General features: G+C 36.3%; 1 protein-coding gene across 10 annotated transcripts in view; it reads right to left on the bottom strand.

Annotated features, from left to right (window-relative positions):
* The window catches only part of ARHGEF9 (Cdc42 guanine nucleotide exchange factor 9), a 293132-nt gene that overhangs the window by 13494 nt on the left and 259735 nt on the right, over nucleotides 1-19903 (bottom strand). For all 10 annotated transcript variants that reach the window (XM_072956524.1, XM_015251972.3, XM_072956527.1 and 7 more), the window contains 2 exons: nucleotides 12885-13128; nucleotides 1759-1827 (listed from right to left, as the gene is read on the bottom strand). In XM_072956524.1, the coding sequence (XP_072812625.1) occupies nucleotides 1759-1827; nucleotides 12885-13128 (313 nt within the window). The remainder of the gene's footprint in view (nucleotides 1-1758; nucleotides 1828-12884; nucleotides 13129-19903) is intronic.

Here is a 19903-nt window from a genome sequence, read left to right on the forward strand (position 1 = left end):
CTTAGATACCTGAAGAGAAAAGAGAACCTGCAAAGGATAGCCTTGAGACTAGACAAGGTAGAGAAGGAACCTGACACAAAGGCTTGATATGAATTAGTAGGACTGTTTTCTAGTTGGTTGCTTTGTACATGTTCCTCTGCTTTAAGGTTTCTCAGTGAAAAGACCAGTCTCAGATAGGCTTGAGGGAACTTAGGCTGAGGTAATGGAGCACCATCTCATCAATAAGGTCAGTGTGATAGAGACAGAGGAAGGAATCACAGTGAGAGAAGCTCAGGAGGTGAGAGCCTCCAGGAGACAGAGGTGGGGCACTAAGACAGTAGTCTCTTTGTAGCCTGAGAACCCTCTAGGTGGCTAGGGCTCATATATCTAAGCAGCACAATGTCTCAAAAGATTCTCCTATTCATACAGATCATATCCTTACTGTTATTAACTCCAGATTACTTTCTAATACTGTCACTCATGTTTCAACCCCCAAGAGATTAGGAGTGGTTGCCTTTAATTCCCTATCTAAGGAGAATCACATTTCCATGATGAGGTAAAGTGCCAATGAGGGCCTCCCAAGAGTAAGAAGCAATAAACAGTTAAAAGGAAGGCCATGTCTAGCCAGAAGCCAAATCTAGGTGCACTACTCAATTGGAAATCAGGTATTCACAGGTACTCAACCTCCTCAATGAAAATAAACTTCATTGAGAATAAATAAAGGTACTTTATTGTGGCTGCTGGAATTTCAGGCAACTTGAATCTGATCATTTTATATGGTGACTCATTTTGAAACAGAGAGCCCTTTAAGAAAGCATAAGGAAGGGCCCAGGGAAAGTGAAGTCTTATGAAGATTGCCTACCGCTGAGGACAGTGATTATGGCTGTCAGTAATAGAAGTAGCTGTCAGTAATTGAGGCTAGACAAAAAAGTGAGCTGTTCTTCCCCAGCCTGGAGAATCAGCAGAACCCTAAGATGGAGAGAAGACAGCAGTGGACTTGGAGTCCAGCTGACTCAAGTTCAGAGTCTCTTCACACCAAAGACTCTCAGTTCTGTCCTCTGGAAATAGGGCTAATAATACCTACCTTTGCATAAAGATCAAAGAACTCATATAAAATGACTGGTAATGAATGGACTCTTCAATAAACAGAGGGTAGTTCCTTCCCTTCATTCAATTAAGTATTTTAATTTTGTCTAGTTCATGAAAACAAGAAAATAAAGCTTCATTTCATATTCAAACTGATTCTTAAGGTATTTTTCTCTTTTAAGTACTTTAGTTTATGGTTCAGAAAGAGAAGGAATATCCGAATCATCAGTCTTGGTGCAGTTTAAAATTCTCCATTCTGATTTGGGATTCCTGATTTGGCAAATGCTCCAAAACCAACGAGAGAAGGTTATGTACATATTCCTAACATATTTATACTTATTAATAAATTATACACATTTACTATTGTACAATTGTTTCTAAATTGTTAGAAAGGTTTAGTTTCTCTCTTTTTTTCAGGTGAAAATAAAAAGAAACAGGTTCTATTTTCTCCTTTACCCAATGAGCTACCTTTGAACACAACTACCTTAAACTGTTCACTCCTGAGCCATAGGCTTTAAGACCACTTGCCACCTGTCATCAGAGACACCTGGGAATCTGGATCTTTCCCACCACCCCAAGTGAACTTCAGCATGGAAACCTGCCTAGGAACATATAGGTGCATAGCTAATGACTTCTCAGTTTCACAGCGAAAGTGAGTGTGGTCAGGGAGATGGTAGTTAAAGGCAGCTTTACCTTTTTGTTTAGGGACTTTTCTCACAGTCATTGCAGCCTGCCTCTTCTGGTTTTCAGAAATTTCAAAGCCTATAACATAAAAATACATGATTTTGTTATGAAAAACATAGACCTTTCTTAAACATAAAAATTAGTACGACTCTTTTAGAAGAGTATTTTTTGGCAAGGTGTATCAAGTCTTTAAAAGCAAAAACAAAGAAAGTAGTTAGAAACACGGACAAAGATTTAGCTACAAAAATGCATTTCAATGTATAGAGGGGAAAAAAGTGAGAACATGAGTTAAGAAGCTGTTAAATGGAGAATGGTTGAACAAAATATGGTGTCAAGTGGAGAAACAGTTTACAACCAAAGTGAAAAACACACAAAAAAAGGAAAATGAGTCACAAGATAAGAGAATACAAGAGAAAAATATACAAAGATTTAAGAAAAATTTCAGAAGGAGAAAAAAATCAAATAGCAAAAAGTAACTAATGAAATAACCAAAATGTCTGTATAAGTCCTTTGCCAATTTTTTAATCAAATTATTTGGTTTTTGGCTATTGAGTTGTAGGGGTTCCTCATATATTTTGAAAATTAATCCATTATCAGACATATACTTTGCAAATATTTTCTCCTATTTAATAGGTTGCCTTTTTGTTCTGCTGTTTGTCTTCCTTGCTGTGCAGAAGCCTTTGTTTGATGTAGTCCCACTTGTCTGCTTTTGTTTGCTGTCTATGCTTTTGGCGTCATATTCAAGAAATCATTGCCAAGACCAATGTCAAGAAGTGTTTTCCCTATATTTTCTTCTAGGACGTTTATACTCTCAAGTCATATGTTTAAGTCACAGTCCACTTTGCATTGATTTTATGTATGGTATAAGACAGTTTCATTCTCTTGCATGTGGATATCCAGTTTTCACAATACCATTCATTGAAAAAACAACCTTCACCAATTGTGGATTCTTGGCACCTTTGTTGAAGATATGTTGACTAAACAAGTGTAGGTTTATTTTTGAGCTCCCTGTCCTTTTTCATTGGTCTTTATGTCTGTCTTTATGCCAGCACCATACTGTTTTAACTACTGTAGCTTTGTTTTATATATACATATATATATATATATATATATGAAGTATAATGTTACAATGTGTCCATTTCCAGTGTACAATATAATTATCCCAGTTATGCATATATATATATACATATATTCATTTTCATATTCTCTTTCATTAAAGGTTATTACAAGATATTGATATATTTTGAATGTGCTATATTTTGAATCAGGAATTCTGATGCCTCCAGCTTTGTTCTTCTCTCTCAAGATTGCTTTAGCTATTATGGGTCTTTTGTGCTTCCACATGAATTTTGGGATATTTCTTTGTTTCTGTAAAAAATACCATTGGAGTTTTGACAGGATTGCATTGAATCTGTAGATGTCTTTTAGTTGAATGGACACTTTATCAATATTTTCTTCCAGTCCATTAGGGCAGAATGTCTTTCTATTTATTCGGGTCTTTAATTTCTTTCAGCAATATTTTGTAGTTTTCAGATTACCAGTCTTTTACATTTTTGGTTAAGCTGAATTCTACGTATGGTATTCTTTTTGATGCAAGTGTATATGGGACTGTTTGTTTAATTTCTTTTTCAGATAGTTTGTTGTTAGTGTATAGAAACACAACTTACTGTTGTCTGTTGATTTTGTATTGTGCAACTTTACTGAATTCATTTATTATATGTATGAGCTTTTTTTCCAGGAGTCATTATGATTTTCTATACATAAGACAATGCCAACTTCAAACAGAAATAATTTGGGAGGAGAAGAGGCCAAGATGCTGGAGTAGAAGGACGCTTGTAGCTCACCCTCTCCCACAAATACACCAAGACTCACATCTACAGACCCACTCAGCCAACCAGAGCACCTGCAGAACTCTGACAGAACATCGTCCTCTTCAAAAGACAGAGATGCCAAAAATCCAGTTTTTAAAAGACATCTCAATCTGACTGCTATTCTGCTTCAACTTGCTATTCTATCATTCATTATACACTGTTTTCAAACCTTTTTTCTCCCTTCTTTTAAAACTATCTTCCCCTCTCTCTCTTTCTTTTAAGTGTTATTTCTACATAGGCATTAGATAGATAAATAAATAAACTCCATAAGGACTAAAATAGATAACTGATACTACATAAATCACAGTCCCAGAGAGGTATGATCAAGAGGAAGAAGCAGAGAAACCATTCCCAATTAAACGAACATGAGAAATCCCCTGAAAGAACAATCAATGAAATAGACATCAATAGCCTACTAGATGAAGATTTCAAAAAAGGAGTGATCAAAGTACTGAAGGAACTAAAATAGATAGGGTTTAGAGATATAAAATATGTCAAAAATGAAATTGAAGCTATAAAGAAGAGCCAAGTAGAACTGCTAAACTCATTGGCTGAGAAGAGAAATGATCTAAAGGCTGTGCAAAGCAGACTAGATAATGTAGAGGAATGAATTGATGACCTAGAAGAAAGGACAACACAAAGCACCCAATCAGAACAGCTACAAGATAAACAAATAAAAACAAATGAAAACAGCATAAGGGAGCTATGGGATAATAAAAAGAATGTCAATCTTCGCATAATAGAGGACCCAGAAGGGAAAGAAAAAACAAAGGGGATTGGAAAGGTACTGGAAAAAATCATGACTGAAAACTTCCCAAATTAAAGAAGGAATCAGATATCCAAGTACAGAAAGCTCAGAGGGTCCCAAACAGGAAGAACCCAAATAGACCCACACAAAGACATATCATAATCAAGATGGCCAGAGTCAAGGATAAAGAAATGATCCTAAAGGCAGTAAGAGAAAAGCAGAGTGAGTTACAAGGGAACCCCCATAAGGCTCTCAGCTGATTTCTCTACACAAACACTACAGGACAGAAGGGAGTGGCAAGATATATTCAAAGCCCTGAATGAAAAAAAAGATGCAGCCTAGGATACTTTATCCAGCAAGCTTATCCTTTAGGATAGAAGGAGACATAAAGAATTTCACAGACGAGCAAAAGCTACAAGATATTAGCAACACTAAACTGATGCTAAAGAAATACTGAAAGGGCTATTCTAAATAGAAAAGCAGCAGGATGCTACAGAAATGAGAAACTCACAACTGGAACGGTGAGAACTCATGAATTACAAATAGAATAAACACAAAATTATAAAAGAAGACATAAAAATCATTGAGAGTGGGAGAAGGAGGCAGGAAAATATAGAATTTTTTTTCTTTCTTTTTAAAATTTTTTGTTCTCGGTAGGATGGGTTTGAGATCATTTTACTATCAGTTTAATAAAAAGTTATAGTAATGGGCTAATAGACTTACTAAAAAGGGTAAACACAAGCCAAAAACTTACAAGGGAGTCACAAAAACTAAATAAAATCCGTGATAACGCAAAGGAAAGTTACCAAACCATAAAAGGAAGAAGAAAGGAACAAAGAGGAAATACCAAATCAACTGCAAAGATAAGTTCAAAGTGGCAATAAACACATCTATCATTAATTACTGTAAATGTTAATGGACTAAATGCTCCAGTCAAAAGACATAGGGTGGCAGAGTGGATAATAAAGCAAGAACCTTCAATATGCTGCATACAAGAGACTCACTTTAGGGAGAGGGACACATATAGATTGAGAGTGAAAGGATGGAAAAGGATATTCCATGCAAATGGAAAAGCCAAAAAAGCAGGTGTTGCAGTACTGATTTCAGATAAAATAGACTTTAAAACAAAGGTCATAAAGATAAAGAAGGACATTTTATAATGATTAAAGGAGTAATACAACATGAGGATATTACACTTGATAATACATATGCACCCAATATAGGAGTACCTATGTACATAAAACGATTACTAACAGAGATAAAGGGGGATATTGATGGGAATACAATCATAGTTGGAGATTTTAACACCACATTAACATCACTAGACAGATCTTCCAGACAGAAAATAAATAAGGCAACAGAGGAATTAAATAATACAATAGAAAAACTAGATTTGGTGGATATTTTCAGAGCATTACACCCCCCAAAAATAGGATATACATTCTTTTCAAGTGCACATGGAACACTTTTTAGGATTGATCATGTACTTGGTCACAAAAGAAACCTCAACAATTTTAAGAAGATAGAAATTATCTCAAGCATCTTTACTGACCACAATGCCATGAAACTAGAAATCAACAACAGAGAAACAAAGGAGAAAAAAAGGAAAGAATGGAGATTAAACAACATGCTATTAAAAAACCAAAGGGTCAATAAGGAAATCAAAGCTGAAATTAAAAAATACGTTGAGACAAATGAAAATGAAAGCACAACCACACAAAATTTATGGGATGCAGCAAAGGTAGTGCTAAGAGGGAAGTTTATAGTGATACAGGCCTTCCTCAAAAAAAGAAGAACAATCTCAAATAAACAATCTAACCCACCAGCTGAAAGAAAAAGAAAAAGCAGAACAAAAAAACACCCAAAAGGCAGCAGAAGGAAGGAAATTATAAAGATTAGGGAGGAAATAAATACAATAGAGATTAAAAAAAAAACACAGAAAAGATCAATCAAACCAAAAGCTGGTTTTCTGAAAAAGTAAATAAAATCGACAAACCTCTGGCCAAACTCACAAAAAAGAAAAAAGAGAGAGCACAAATTAGCAAAATAAGAAAGGAAAATGGAGAAATAATAACAAGTAAAATAGAAATACAGAATATCATACAAGAATATTATGAAAAACTATATGGAAACAAACTGGATAACCTAGAGGAGATGGACAAGTTTCTGGAAACATACTGTCTACCAAGACTGAATCAAGAAGAAACTGACCACTTGAACAAACTGATCAGTAGAAATGAAATTGAAAAAGCAATTAAAAACCTCCCTACAAATAAAAGTCCAGGACCAGACGGCTTCACCAGGGAATTCTACCAAACATACAAAGAAGAACTCATACCAGTCCTTCTCAAACTCTTCCAGAAGATTGAAAAGGAGGGAATACTCCCAAACTCATTCTATGAAGCCACCATCACCCTGATACCAAAACCAAGCAAAGACACTACCTAAAAAGAGAATTATAGGCCAATATCATTGATAAACATAGATGGCAAAATCCTCACCAAAATATTAGCAAATAGAATCCGACAACAGATAAAAAAGATTATACTTCATGACCAACTGGGCTTCATCCCAGGGACACAGGGGTGGTTCAACATATGCAAATCAATCAATGTAACACATCACATCAAGAAGAGAAAGGACAAAAATCACATGATCATCTCAATCGAGGCAGAAAAAGCATTTGATAAAATTCAACACCTATTTATGATAAAAACTCTCACCAAAGTGGGTATACAGGGAACATATCTCAATATAATAAAAGCTATATATGACAAACCTACAGCCAGCATAGTACTCAACAGTGAAAAACTCAAAAGCTTCCCACTAAAATCTGGAACAAGACAAGGATGCCCACTATCACCACTCCTATTCAACATAGTTTTGGAAGTCCTAGCCACAGCAATCAGGCAAGAGAGAGAAAGACAAGGGATCCAAATTGGAAAAGAAGAGGTAAAAGTGTCACTATATGCCAATGACATGTTACTATATATAGAAAGACCTAAAAGGTCCACACAAAAACTACTAGAGCTGATCGAAGAATTCAGCAAGGTAGCAGGTTATTATATTAATGTTCAAAAGTCAGCAGCATTTCTTTACACTAATGATGAATCAACACAAGAAGAAAGTAAAGAAACAATCCCCTTTAAAATACCACTCAAGGTAATAAAATATCTAGCAATAAATCTAACCAAGGAGGTGAAAGAATTATACACAGAAAACTATAAACCGCTGATGAAGGAAGTAAAAGAAGTGTTAAAAAAATGGAAAGATAACCATGCTCTTGGATTGGAAGAATTAATATTGTTAAAATGGTCACACTGCCCAAGGCAATCTGCAGATTTAATGAAATCCCTATCTAATTACCCAGGACATATTTCACAGAACTAGAACAAATCATAATAAAATTTCTATGGAACCATCGAAGACCTAGAATTGCCAAAGCATTACTGAAGAGAAAGAAAGAGGCTGGAGGAATAACTCTCCCAGACTTCAGACAATACTATAGAGCTACAGTCATCAAGACAGCATGGTATTGGTACAAAAACAAACATATGGACCAATGGAACAGAATAGAGAGCCCAGAATGAACCCACAAACTTTTGGTCAACTAATCTTCGACAAAGGAGGCAAGAATATACAATGGAATAAAGACATTCTCTTCAGCAAAAGGTGTTGGGAAAACGGGACAGCAGCATGTAAAGCAATGAAGCTAGAACCATCCCTTACACCATACACAAAAAGAAACTCAAAATGGATCAAAGACTTAAACATAAGACAAAATACAATGAACCTCCTAGAAGAAAATATAGGGAAAACATTATCTGACATACATCTCAAAAATGTTCTCCTAGGACAGTCTACTCAAGCAATAGAAATAAAAGCAAGAATAAACAAATGGGACCTAATGAAACTTACAAGCTTCTGCACAGCAAAGGAAATCATAAGTAAGACAACAAGACAACCTGTGGAATGGCAGAAAATTTTTGCAAATGAAACTGACAAAGGCTTGATCTTCAGAATATATAAGCAGGTCATATGACTTAATAAGAAACAATCAAACAACCCAATCCAAAAATGGGCAGAAGACCTAAATAAGCAATTCTCCCAGGAAGACATACAAATGATCAATAGGCACATGAAATAATGCTCAATATCACTAATTACCAGAAATGCAAATGACAACTACAATAAGGTATCACCTCACTCCAGTCAGAATGGACATCATTCAAAAATCCACAAATGACAAATGCTGGAGAGGCTGTGGAGAAAGGGGAACCCTCCTACACTGCTGGTGGGAATGCAGTTTCGTGCAGCCACTGTGGAAAACAGTATGAAGATTCCTCAAAAGACTAGGAATAGACTTACCATATGACCCAGGAATCCCGCTCCTGGGCTTATATCCAGAAGGAACCCTACTTCAGGATGACACCTGCACCCCAATGTTCATAGCAGCACTATTTACAATAGCCAAGACATGGAGATAGCCTAAATGTCCATCAGTGGATGACTGGATAAAGAAGAAGTGGTATATTTATATAATGGAATACTACTCAACCATAAAACCCGATAACATAACGCCATTTGCAGCAACATGGATGCTCCTGGAGAATGTCATTCTAAGTGAAGTAAGCCAGAAAGAGAAAGAAAAATACCATATGATATTGCTCATATGTGGAATCTAAAAAAAAAAAAAACCACAAACAAAGCATAAATACAAAACAGAAATAGACTCTCAGACATAGAATACAAACTTGTGGTTGCCATGGGGGCAGAGGGTTGGAAGGGATAAACTTAGATTTCAAAATTGTAAAATAGATAAACAAGATTATACTTTATAGCACAGGGAAATATATATAAGATCTTATGGTAGCTCACAGAGAAAGAATGTGACAATGAATATATATATGTTCATGTATAACTGAAAAATTATGCTCTATACTGGAATGATACAACATTGTAAAATGATTATAAATCAATAAAAATGTTAAAAAAAGAAATAATTTTACTTTTTCCTTTCTGATTTGGATGCAGTAATTATGTAATTTATTAATTTATTTATTTAACCTAATTGCTTTGGCTAGGACTTCCACTACTATGTTGATTAGAAGCGGTGAACATGGGCATCTTTGTCTTGTTCATGATCTTACAGAAAAAATTTCAACTTTTCCCCCTTAAGCATGATGTTAGCTGTGAACCTTCTATAAACAGCCTTTATTATGCTGAAGTAAATTATTTCTATACCTAGTTTACTGGTAGCTTTTATCATGAAAGAGTGTTGAATTTTGTGAAATAATTTTTCTATATCTATAAAGACGATCATGTGATTTTTATCCTTAATTTTGTTAGCGTGGTATATAATATTAATTGATTTACACATGTTGAACCATTCTTGTATTCCCAGGGATAAATCCCACTTGGTCAAGGTGTTTTATCTTTTCATTGTAATGCTGAATTCTGTTTGCTGGTATTTTATTTAGGATTTTCCTATGTATGTTCATTAGGGATTTGGCCTATAGTTTACTTTTCTTGTACTGGAAGGCTTAATATTGTTAATATTCATTCTGACCCAAAGCCATCTATAGATTCAATGCAATCCTATCACAATTCCAATGGCATTTTTTTACAGAAACAGAAAAAATCCCAGAATTCATGTGGAAACACAAAGGATCCATAATAGCTAAAGCAATCTTGAGAGAGAAGAACAAAGCTGGAGACATCATAATTCCTTATTCAAAATATATTACAAAGCTACAGTAAGTAAAACAGTATGGTGCTGGCATAAAGACAGACATACAGACCAATGAAAAAGGACACGGAGCTCAAAAATGAACCTACACTTGTTTAGTCAACATATCTTTGGCAAAGGTGCCAAGAATACACTACTGGGGAAAGTTAGTTTTTTCAGTGAATGGTGTTGTGAAAACTGGATATCCACATGCAAGAGAATGAAACTGAACTTCCACCTTATACCATACATAAGATCAATGCAAAGTGGACTGAAGACTTAAACATATGACTTGAGACTATAAAAATCCTAGAAGAAAACATAGGGAAAACACTTCTTGGCATTGGTCTTGGCTACGATTTCTTGGATATCATACCAAAAGCATAGGCAACAAAGCAAAAGTAGACAAATGGAACTACATCAAACTAAAATGTTTCTGCATAGTGAAGAAAAGAAACAGAATAAAAGGGCAATACATGGAATGAGAGAAAATGTTTGAAAACCATACTTCTGAAAAGGGATTAACTTTCAAAATATATAGGAAATTTTTATACTCAACAGACAACAACCAAATAATTTGATTAAAAAGATGGGCAAAGGACTTACAATAGATGTCCTCAAATAAGACATACAAATGGCTCAACATCACTAATCATCAGGAAAATGTAAATCTAAACAATAATAAGATATCACCTCACTACTGTTTGGATAGACAAGGATGTGGAGAAACTGGACCAAAGTACACTCTCAGGAATTAAAATGATGTAGCCACTGTGAAAAATAGTAGGGAAGTTCCTGATAAAAATTAAAAATAGAACTACCATATGATCCCACAATCCTACTTCTTGGTATATATCCAATATAATTGAAGTTAGGATCTTGAAGAGATATCTGTTCATTGCAGCATCAGTCCCAATAATTAAGATATGAAACAACCATAAATGTCTGAGGATGGATAAAGGGCTAAATAAAATGTGGTATACACACACACATATATGTATCTGTATGTATATATATGTGTGTATATATATGTATATGTGTATATATATATATATATATATATATATATAGAGGGAGAGAGAGAGAGAGACAGACAGACACACAGAGAGAGAGGGAAATATTATTCAGCCCTAAAAAGGAAGGGAATTCTGCCATATGTGACAATATGGATTAATCTGGAGGGCATTATGCTAATTGAAATAATTCAATCACAGAATGACAAATCTTGCATTTGTATGGATATGAGGTATCTAAACTAGTCAAACTCATAGATACAGAGAGTAGAATTGGTGATTCCAGAGGCTGGAGGGAGGGGGAAAGTGGGGAGCTGCTATTCTATAGCTATAAAGTTCCATCTACACCAGATATGAATAAGTTCTAGAGATCTGTTGTACAACACTGAACCTATAATTAATATTACTATATTGTGCCCTTCATTAAAACCATAGTGCTGATAGTGTTTTTCCACTTAAAAAAAGCAAGGCTGAGGTCTCCCCTAAGAGAAGAAATTTCACCTCACAACCTCAGCCCTACAATCCCTATAGATGACAGCTTTGGCCTAAGTCCATGAGTTCGAGCCTGCCCATGATATTCCATTCCTGACTGCCTTCCCCATGGATTTTGGAGTTGCTTAGCCAGGCTTCATGATCACATAAGTCAATATCTTGTAATAGATCTCTTAATAATAATACATCTCCTATTGGTTATGCTTCTCTTGTTGAACCCTGACTGATACAAGCAGTTATAGTTAGATTCTGTATTCTTCATCTGGGGAGTTACTTATGATAAATTACATTTAAAAAAGCAAGTTACAGAGTATTATGTATAGTATAATTTTTCTAAATAAAAATAAAGGCATATTATATATATTATATATATATGTTTATATAAGCATGAGATAAGTATGGAAAAAGGCACACCAAATTAATACTGATTATCTCACACAGCCTAGATGTGACAGAGATGGGAAAAGAATGCTAAACTTCATTACATTACCATATGTATTTAAATGGTTATTGTGATCATGTATTTATTTGTATTAAAAGTAAAAATAAAAAACATAAAAATTACAGCAATTCCATAAGATAGTCATAAAAAATAATGATTAAGAATAGTAAATAATTTAGAGAAATGGTGATGATTTAATTTTAAGAGAAAAATAAGGATACAAAGTTCTATCTATCATGAAATAGCAGAGGTTAGGGGAGACAGGAATAAAGATTCAGCTAACCTATTTTTTTAAGACATAGGCCACAAATGTCTTACAGTGAGCCCTATAGCCTATACATACTCTTCAAAAGGAACCCTGAAGTTTAAGATTGAAAACAGATACTATATACTGGCCTTCATCAGAAGACTTTGTAATCAGACTCTGAGTAGAAGTTAGCTGAATCCTATATATTATCAAATCTGCTTACTATAATGATACCAAATCTGCCTTGACTAACTTAACCATTTCACAGAAGATGCTGTCATGTATCTAAGAAGAGAGCTAGGACTTCACTGAGACTACAGAATAGTATGTATAGTGTGCCTGAGGTTTGTTCTCAGTGCAATAGTCTTACCTAGTAATGAGAATGTAGGGGAGATCAACCTGTAACTATCACTTAACATTGACAAATAGAAACTACTGGTATCTACCAAAAAGAACCTAATAATAGAGAACCACCAAAGTGGATTAGGTCAGTTTGCAACACAGATCTTCTCTCTGCCTCTAGAAAATGAAAACTAATTTAAGTCTTCTATGTTCTCATAGCCATGTTCTTATTTCTCCTCTCAGGTCACTTACCGATTTTTTCATCTTCCTGTACCATTTTCCTCTCTTCTCTGAAAGCCCTGAGCCAGCGTATTTTCTCTTCCAACTTCTTGGCAAAGAATAGATGTATCTCCTCAGTTTCTTTGTTGTGAAGCTTGAAGGCATTCTTCATGCTGACATTAAAGTCATCATCTCTGCCATCTTCAATGTCGACTACCTCATATTTATCCATGTCAATGCGGCCTTTGTAGTACAAGATGTCTCTCCGGATCAGGTCCTAGAAGGCAGGAAGGTAGGAAGAAAGAAAAGGCTTTTTCTCAGAGGTATGTGCAGAGTGGGTACCAGGAGAGTTGGCACATGGGAACAGAAGGATGCTAACATTGCCAGTGTTTTGAAATATCAATGAGGAGTGGTTTGGTCTAAATTTGGGCAGGTTACATTAGTGTATGACACTGACAGGTTGGTTAACTAGATGCTCTTAGAAAAAGCCTATATCCATAGACTTTGTCTCAGACCCCAGCATCAATCCATGTATGTGTCTGCAACACTGCTGATGGGAAGTAGGAAGCAGTAAACCACACAACCACTTCTAGCTTTCCTCTTCCAAAATATTTGCAAGCCTTCAAGGAGTCTGAAATGAACTGACTGGTTGCCTGAAGGGTACTCAGAAATCCAAGCAGGCCAGTGAGACCTGCATGTCAGAGGAGGGATGAGTGGTAAGGGTAGCTAGGTGGCCACAGGCTGCTGGCCAGGAAGGATTACCTGGGGAGGGTCAAACACTTAGCACTCTGGGGATTTCTGGAGAAAACCTAGTCTAGCAGAAAAAATGGGAGGTAAAAGTGAATAAGGGCTTCATATATTGACATGGATGAATCTCACAAATCTTACTGTATGAGAAAAATAAAAGTTGTAGTTGGATACAAACAGTATATTGCCTATCTGTTATGATTGTTGTTCTGTTCTTGGGCACACAGAATTGGATTAATCCTGATTCTCATTCTATGAGACATTCACCATTAGTGAATGCATAATACTCTAATTTATCCATTTACTTACTTATTTTTATGAAATGAAAGATTCTTTAAATTCTAAGCACTTTACAATTTTCTAAAGTTTCACACACATGATTTCATATAATCCCATAATAACCCTTTTGTTAAACCCCTACTCCTATATTGCCCCTCCTCCCTTCCCTCTCCCCACTGTTAACCATTAGTTTGTTTTCTATATCTGAAAGTCTGCTTCTTTTTTGTTTTATTCACTAATTTGCTGTATTTTTGATTCTGCATATAAGTGATATCATACAGTATTTGTCTTTGTCTGCCTTATTTCAATTAGCATAATGCAATTCAGGTCCATCCATGTTGCTTGCAAATAGCGAGGGTTCATTCTTTTTTATGGAGGAATAGCATTCCATTATATATATAAAACCATATCTTCTTTATCCATTCATCTGTTGATGGACACTTAGGTTGCCTCTATACCTTGGTAACTGTAAATAATGCTGCTATGAACATTGGGGTGCATGTACCTTTTTGAATTAGTGTTTAGTTTTGTTTAGTTTTTTTTTTCAGGTACATATGCAGGGGGAGAAATGCTGAGTCATATAGTAATTCTATTTGTAGTTTTTGGAGAAAACTTCATACTGTTTTCCACAGTGGCTACACCAATTTACATTCCCATCAACAGTGTAGGAGGGTTCCCTTTTCTCTACATCCTTACCAACATTTGTTATGTATTCTTTTTGAGATAGCCATTCTGACAGCTGAGAGGTGATATTTCATTGTGGTTTTGTATTACTTATTTACTTTTAATGATATATTAAGTTTTGGTGAACCCGATGCCCATTCCAAAATCTACAACCCCAAGGTAATCTCCATATTAAAACACATGCTCATCATTTCCCCGGTTTCTTTTCTACATAGTTTTATCTCACCTATATCTACTATGCTTATATGAGGATTAAAAACATACAAAACAATGTCACATAATGTTTAGGGATACATACATATGTAGGAAAGTTATGTAAAAATATACAAAAATGATACATAGAAACTCAAGAGAGTACAGAGAGGAGAATGGGGACAGGTGAGGAAGAAAGGGAAAGGAAAGGAAGAAGAGAGGGAGAGGGGAAAGACTGTATTTGTAATGAACTATTTCTTAGGTTGGTTAGTGAGTACATGGGTGCTCATTATATTACTTTTATATCTTTTTGAATGTCAAATATTTCTTAAGTTAAAAAAAGAAAAACAGAGGGGGGTCAATGAAATGACCTGTGGGTTTGTGGGATATAAGGTCTAATAAGTAACCATCTCTTTATGGTCTTTCAGCCCCTCCTCCTCTCAGCACTGCCTGCAGCTTTTCCTGAGAGCACACCTACTGCTGCATGTGGTGTGGCTGAGTCTAGCCAAGAGGGTATCTCAATGAGCCCTTCTCTGACTGATGTCCTCTATTACCAGCAGGGGCCCTTTCTGGACAACTTTCCCTCCTCTCTGCTTATATTTGGCCTTCTAGACAATCTAAAAGAGTCAGGAATGTTCATTAATTTTTATTAACATTGTAAGAGTTGGTTAAACTATTCCCATTTTATGGAAAGATATCCCATGCTCTTGGATTGGAAGAATCAGTATCATTAAAATGGCCATAATGCCCAAGGCAATCTACAGATTTAACACAATCCCTATCCAATTACCTAGGACATATTTCACAGAACTAGAACAAATCATAATAAAATTTATATGGAACCATCAAAGACCTAGAATTCCCAAAGCATTACTGAAGAGAAAGAAAGAGGCTGGAGGAATAACTCTCCTGGAATTCAGACAATTCTATAGGGCCACAGTCAGCAAGACAGCATGGTATTGGTACAAAAACAAACATATGGACCAATGGAACAGAATAGAGAGCCCAGAAATGAACCCACAAACTTTTGGCCAACTAATCTTCTACAAAGGAAGCAAGAATATACTATGGAATAAAAACAGTCTCTTCAGCAAATGGTGTTGGGAAAACTGGATAGCAGCATGTAAATCAATGAAGCTAGAACACTCCTTCACTCCAAGCACAAATAAAACTCAAAATGGCTTAAATATTTATGTGTAAGACAAGATATAATTCTCCTAGAAGAAAACATAGGCAAAACATCCTCTGACAGAAATCTTAGCAATGTTCTCCTAGCGCGTTCTACACAGGCAATAGAAATAAGAGCAAAAATAAACAAATGAGACCTAATTAAACTTACAAGCTTTTGCACATCAAAGGAAACCATGAGCAAAACAAAACAACAACCTATGGAATGGGAGAAAATATTTCCAAAGGATTCAACTGACAAAGGCTTAATTTCCAGAATATATAAAAACCTTATACAAATTAATAACAGAAAAACAAACAACCCAATCCAAAAATGGGCAGAAGACCTAAATAAGCAATTCACCAATGAAGACATACAAATGGCCAATAGGCACATGAAAAAATGCTCAATATCACTATTTATCAGAGAAATTCAAATCAAAATTATAATGAGGTATCACTTCACACCAGTCAGAATGGCCGTCATTCAAAAGTCTATGAATGATAAATGCTGGAGAGGCTGTGGAGAAAAGGGAATCCTCCTACACTGCTGGTGGGAATGCAGTTTAGTGCAGCCACTATGGAAAACAGTATGGACAGTCCTCAAAAGACTAAAAATAGACTTACCATATGATCCAGCAATCCCACTCCTGGGCATATATCCAGAGAGAACCTTAATTCAAAAAGATACGTGCACTTCAGTGTTAATAACAGCACTATTTACAATAGCCAGGACATAGAAACAACCTAAATGCCCATCAACAGATGACTGGATAAAGAAGTTGTGGTATATTTATACAATGGAATACCAGTCAGCCATAAAGAAAAACAAAATAATGCCATTTGCAGCAACATGGATGGACCTGGAGATCATCATTCTCAGTGAAGTAAGCCAGAAAGAGAAAAAAAAATCCATATGATATCACTCATATGTGGAATCTAAAAAAAGAAAAAAAGAAGAAAAAAAGGAACTATGAACCCACCTAAAAAACAGAAACAGTCTCGTAGACATAGTAAACAATCTTATGGTTATTGGAGAAAGGGAGTGGGAAGGGATAAACTTGGGAGTTTAAGATTTACAAATGTTAGCCACTATATATAAAAATAGATTTTAAAAAAGTTTCTTCTGTATAGCATAGGGAACTATGTTCAATACCTTGTAATGACCTTTAATGAAAAAAGAATACGAACATGAATATATATATGTATATACATGACTGGGACATTGTGCTGTACACCAGAAATTGACACATTATAAATGACTTAATTCAATAAAAAAATGAAAACTATTTGCACTTTACTTAATTGCCTGAAATGCCTCACACTTCTCAGCTGTAAGATACCTGCAAAGGATTTGCCTTTGGCCACTCACATTCAGTCCTAACTTCTCAAGCTGAATGGTAAACTAGGCTTTTCGGCAGGGCTGAGGAAGGCTGTCTTTAAGGATTTCTAGCATAGCTCTGTCAATCTCAAAGCCATAGGCTGGGAAACACAGGTATTGATGAATTACTTTGCAAAAAATAACCATCTGATGTTCTTTTTTTTCCTCCCATAATGATGATGCATATAAATAGGCCTGTGAGTACAGATGGGTTCTGATATGTTGGGTGCCCCTGGCATCACGTTTACAAAAGAGGAATAGGTCAGCTGTACAGAGTGGGACAATGTAGCTCCAAGCCTGTTTCAGATCCTTGGATTCATTTTACCATGCTCAAAATGGACAAGCTTGGTCCTGGCCAAAAGAATGGGGTGGCTTCCATGCACTGACTTCCAAAATCCCCTAGAATATTTCGTGAAACACATGCATAAAAAGTGGGCCCTGCCAGGCTAATCTAACTACAAAAGCAGGACAAGCTGAGGAAAATAGATCAATGTAATAATCTACTTTATCTCGGAAAGGATTGAAACCTGCCTCATAATACTTACTAAAAATACACATAGATCTGGACCACACAGCTAATAGGTGGGTGCCTACCTGGCAAGAACATAGGCAGGCTCAACCTCCCTCTATTCCTAACTGCAGCCTGCAGCTTCCTTTCCCTCTGAGTTGGTATGTCATAATCATTTTCAGCCTTCAAAACCTTTACTAGTTTCTGGAAATGGAAAGGATGGAAGGGATGTACATGATCTTGGAGCTAAATTAAAAGCTTCAACTGAACCTCCTATTGTTTCTTTAGGTATTTAAGGATAACAAGGAACTAGAGAGAATTCTGCCTTTGTGGTGAGGGAATAGGGCTAGGGAGATGTGTCATTAAAATTCCATTTGACTGCTCTTTCTGGCTCCCCAGAGGTTTGAGTGTGAGTTTTCAGGCATCAGATTAGTCATAAAGCCAAGTGTTAGGGATGTGATAGGAATGATTAAGAATGACACCACTGTTCGGATAATCCAATCAGAAAGGGTAGCTAAGGCCGCCAAGAAGCATGGAATGGTGAAAACAGCATAAGTTAGAGTCTAAATCTCTGAGTTTGAATCCTAGCTCCTTAGCCTACCAGCTGTGTGGTCTTGAGCAAATGATGTAACCTCTGAGCTGCAATTTTCTCAACTCTAAAACTCGGAGAGTTTGCAAAATTGTTGTAAAGCTCAAATCTAAACAGGCAGTTTCCTGGTCATGAGGACAGCCTTGTCTGATAAACACGGTGCTGAACGTTTTTGCTTCAGGCCAGTGTTTCATAGTACTTTAAAGTTCATTTTGATAAGTCTAAAAACCTCATTGCCTCCTTGAGTTCATTGAAACTTTCCAAATAGGTTAAATACGGTCACTAAAAATAAATCAAAGCAAAATTAACTCTGAATATTTTAAATTTTACACAGCTAACCCAATGTCCCTGGAAATTTCAAACACCTTTTCAGGGCAGGGGTGGTGGTGGTGGTGGGTGGCAAATACTGTCTGTTAGTCACTCACTAAAATCACAGCTCTATACTTGGACTCATACTAATATCTCCTCCCTGCCCCAAAGATGCCTTCTCCTGTCACAATCCTTTCTGCATTCAAGGTCAAATCCACACATTCTTCCTCCTCAAAGCAGCCTTCTCTACTTGTACCCTCCAGTTCAATTCACTGTGGTTTCCCTTTTCTGAATGCTAGAACCCTCACACAACTGACACAGCTATCACACTAGTGAGTTGTCTTAATTCTGTTTCACAGCTTTCAGTTTTGTCTGCCCATTCAAGCTGTGCCCAGCACTGTGCCTTACATGGTCTTTCCTCATTTAGGAGTCATCCACGGAAGGACAGCTGATAAAACCTCAAAGGTTGTTCTACTCAGCTTCTACACATGGCAAGGGAACAAAGCCCTCCTGAACCTTAGTTGCCTATGGTCCTATTGGGACCAGGGTGCCCACGTGTCACTTGTTAATGGAGGTCAGAGTGCTTTCATAGGGACATGGTAAATAGGTGCTCACTACAGTTGCTTCTTGGGTCATCACAAGTTCCCTGTCTAAATGGGGTTGTTTCTGCTAGGATGACAGCTTTCCTTCTTATCCTTTATACTCATCCAAGTTAGAGGAGATTAAGGGAGTTAGTGCTTCTCTAATGGGGCCCTGGCAGTCTGCAGATAAGCACTTGGGCCCTGGCCCTAGCTGTGGCTCCAGCAAGGAGCCCTGTCCCTGACATTACATGATTGAAACAGCTAGTAACTGTTTGAATTTGGCCTCACTAGATATTCATAGGGTTTAGTAAAACACTGCAGGGCATTTTGTATAAATGACAGATGCTACAATCTGGGGAATGCAACTGTTCAGGATTGCAGCTTGCCTCACTTACTTGTCAGTAAGGTCCTCTCTACTTCTTTAGAGGGGACTCTGGCTACTCACCCCTAGCCTGGACAACCCTAGTTTCTGCTCCAGATCCTGGGGAAGGCACAAGGGGCTGGGACTAGAATTATTTTTCTCATTATTGTATTCCCGCATCTAGACTACACTAGAGTACATAGTTAAAAATAGCAAAATAATAACAACGGCAACAGTGAACACCTATACAACAT

Source organism: Vicugna pacos, chromosome X, assembly GCF_048564905.1.
Source record: "Vicugna pacos chromosome X, VicPac4, whole genome shotgun sequence".
NCBI lineage: Eukaryota > Metazoa > Chordata > Mammalia > Artiodactyla > Camelidae > Vicugna > Vicugna pacos.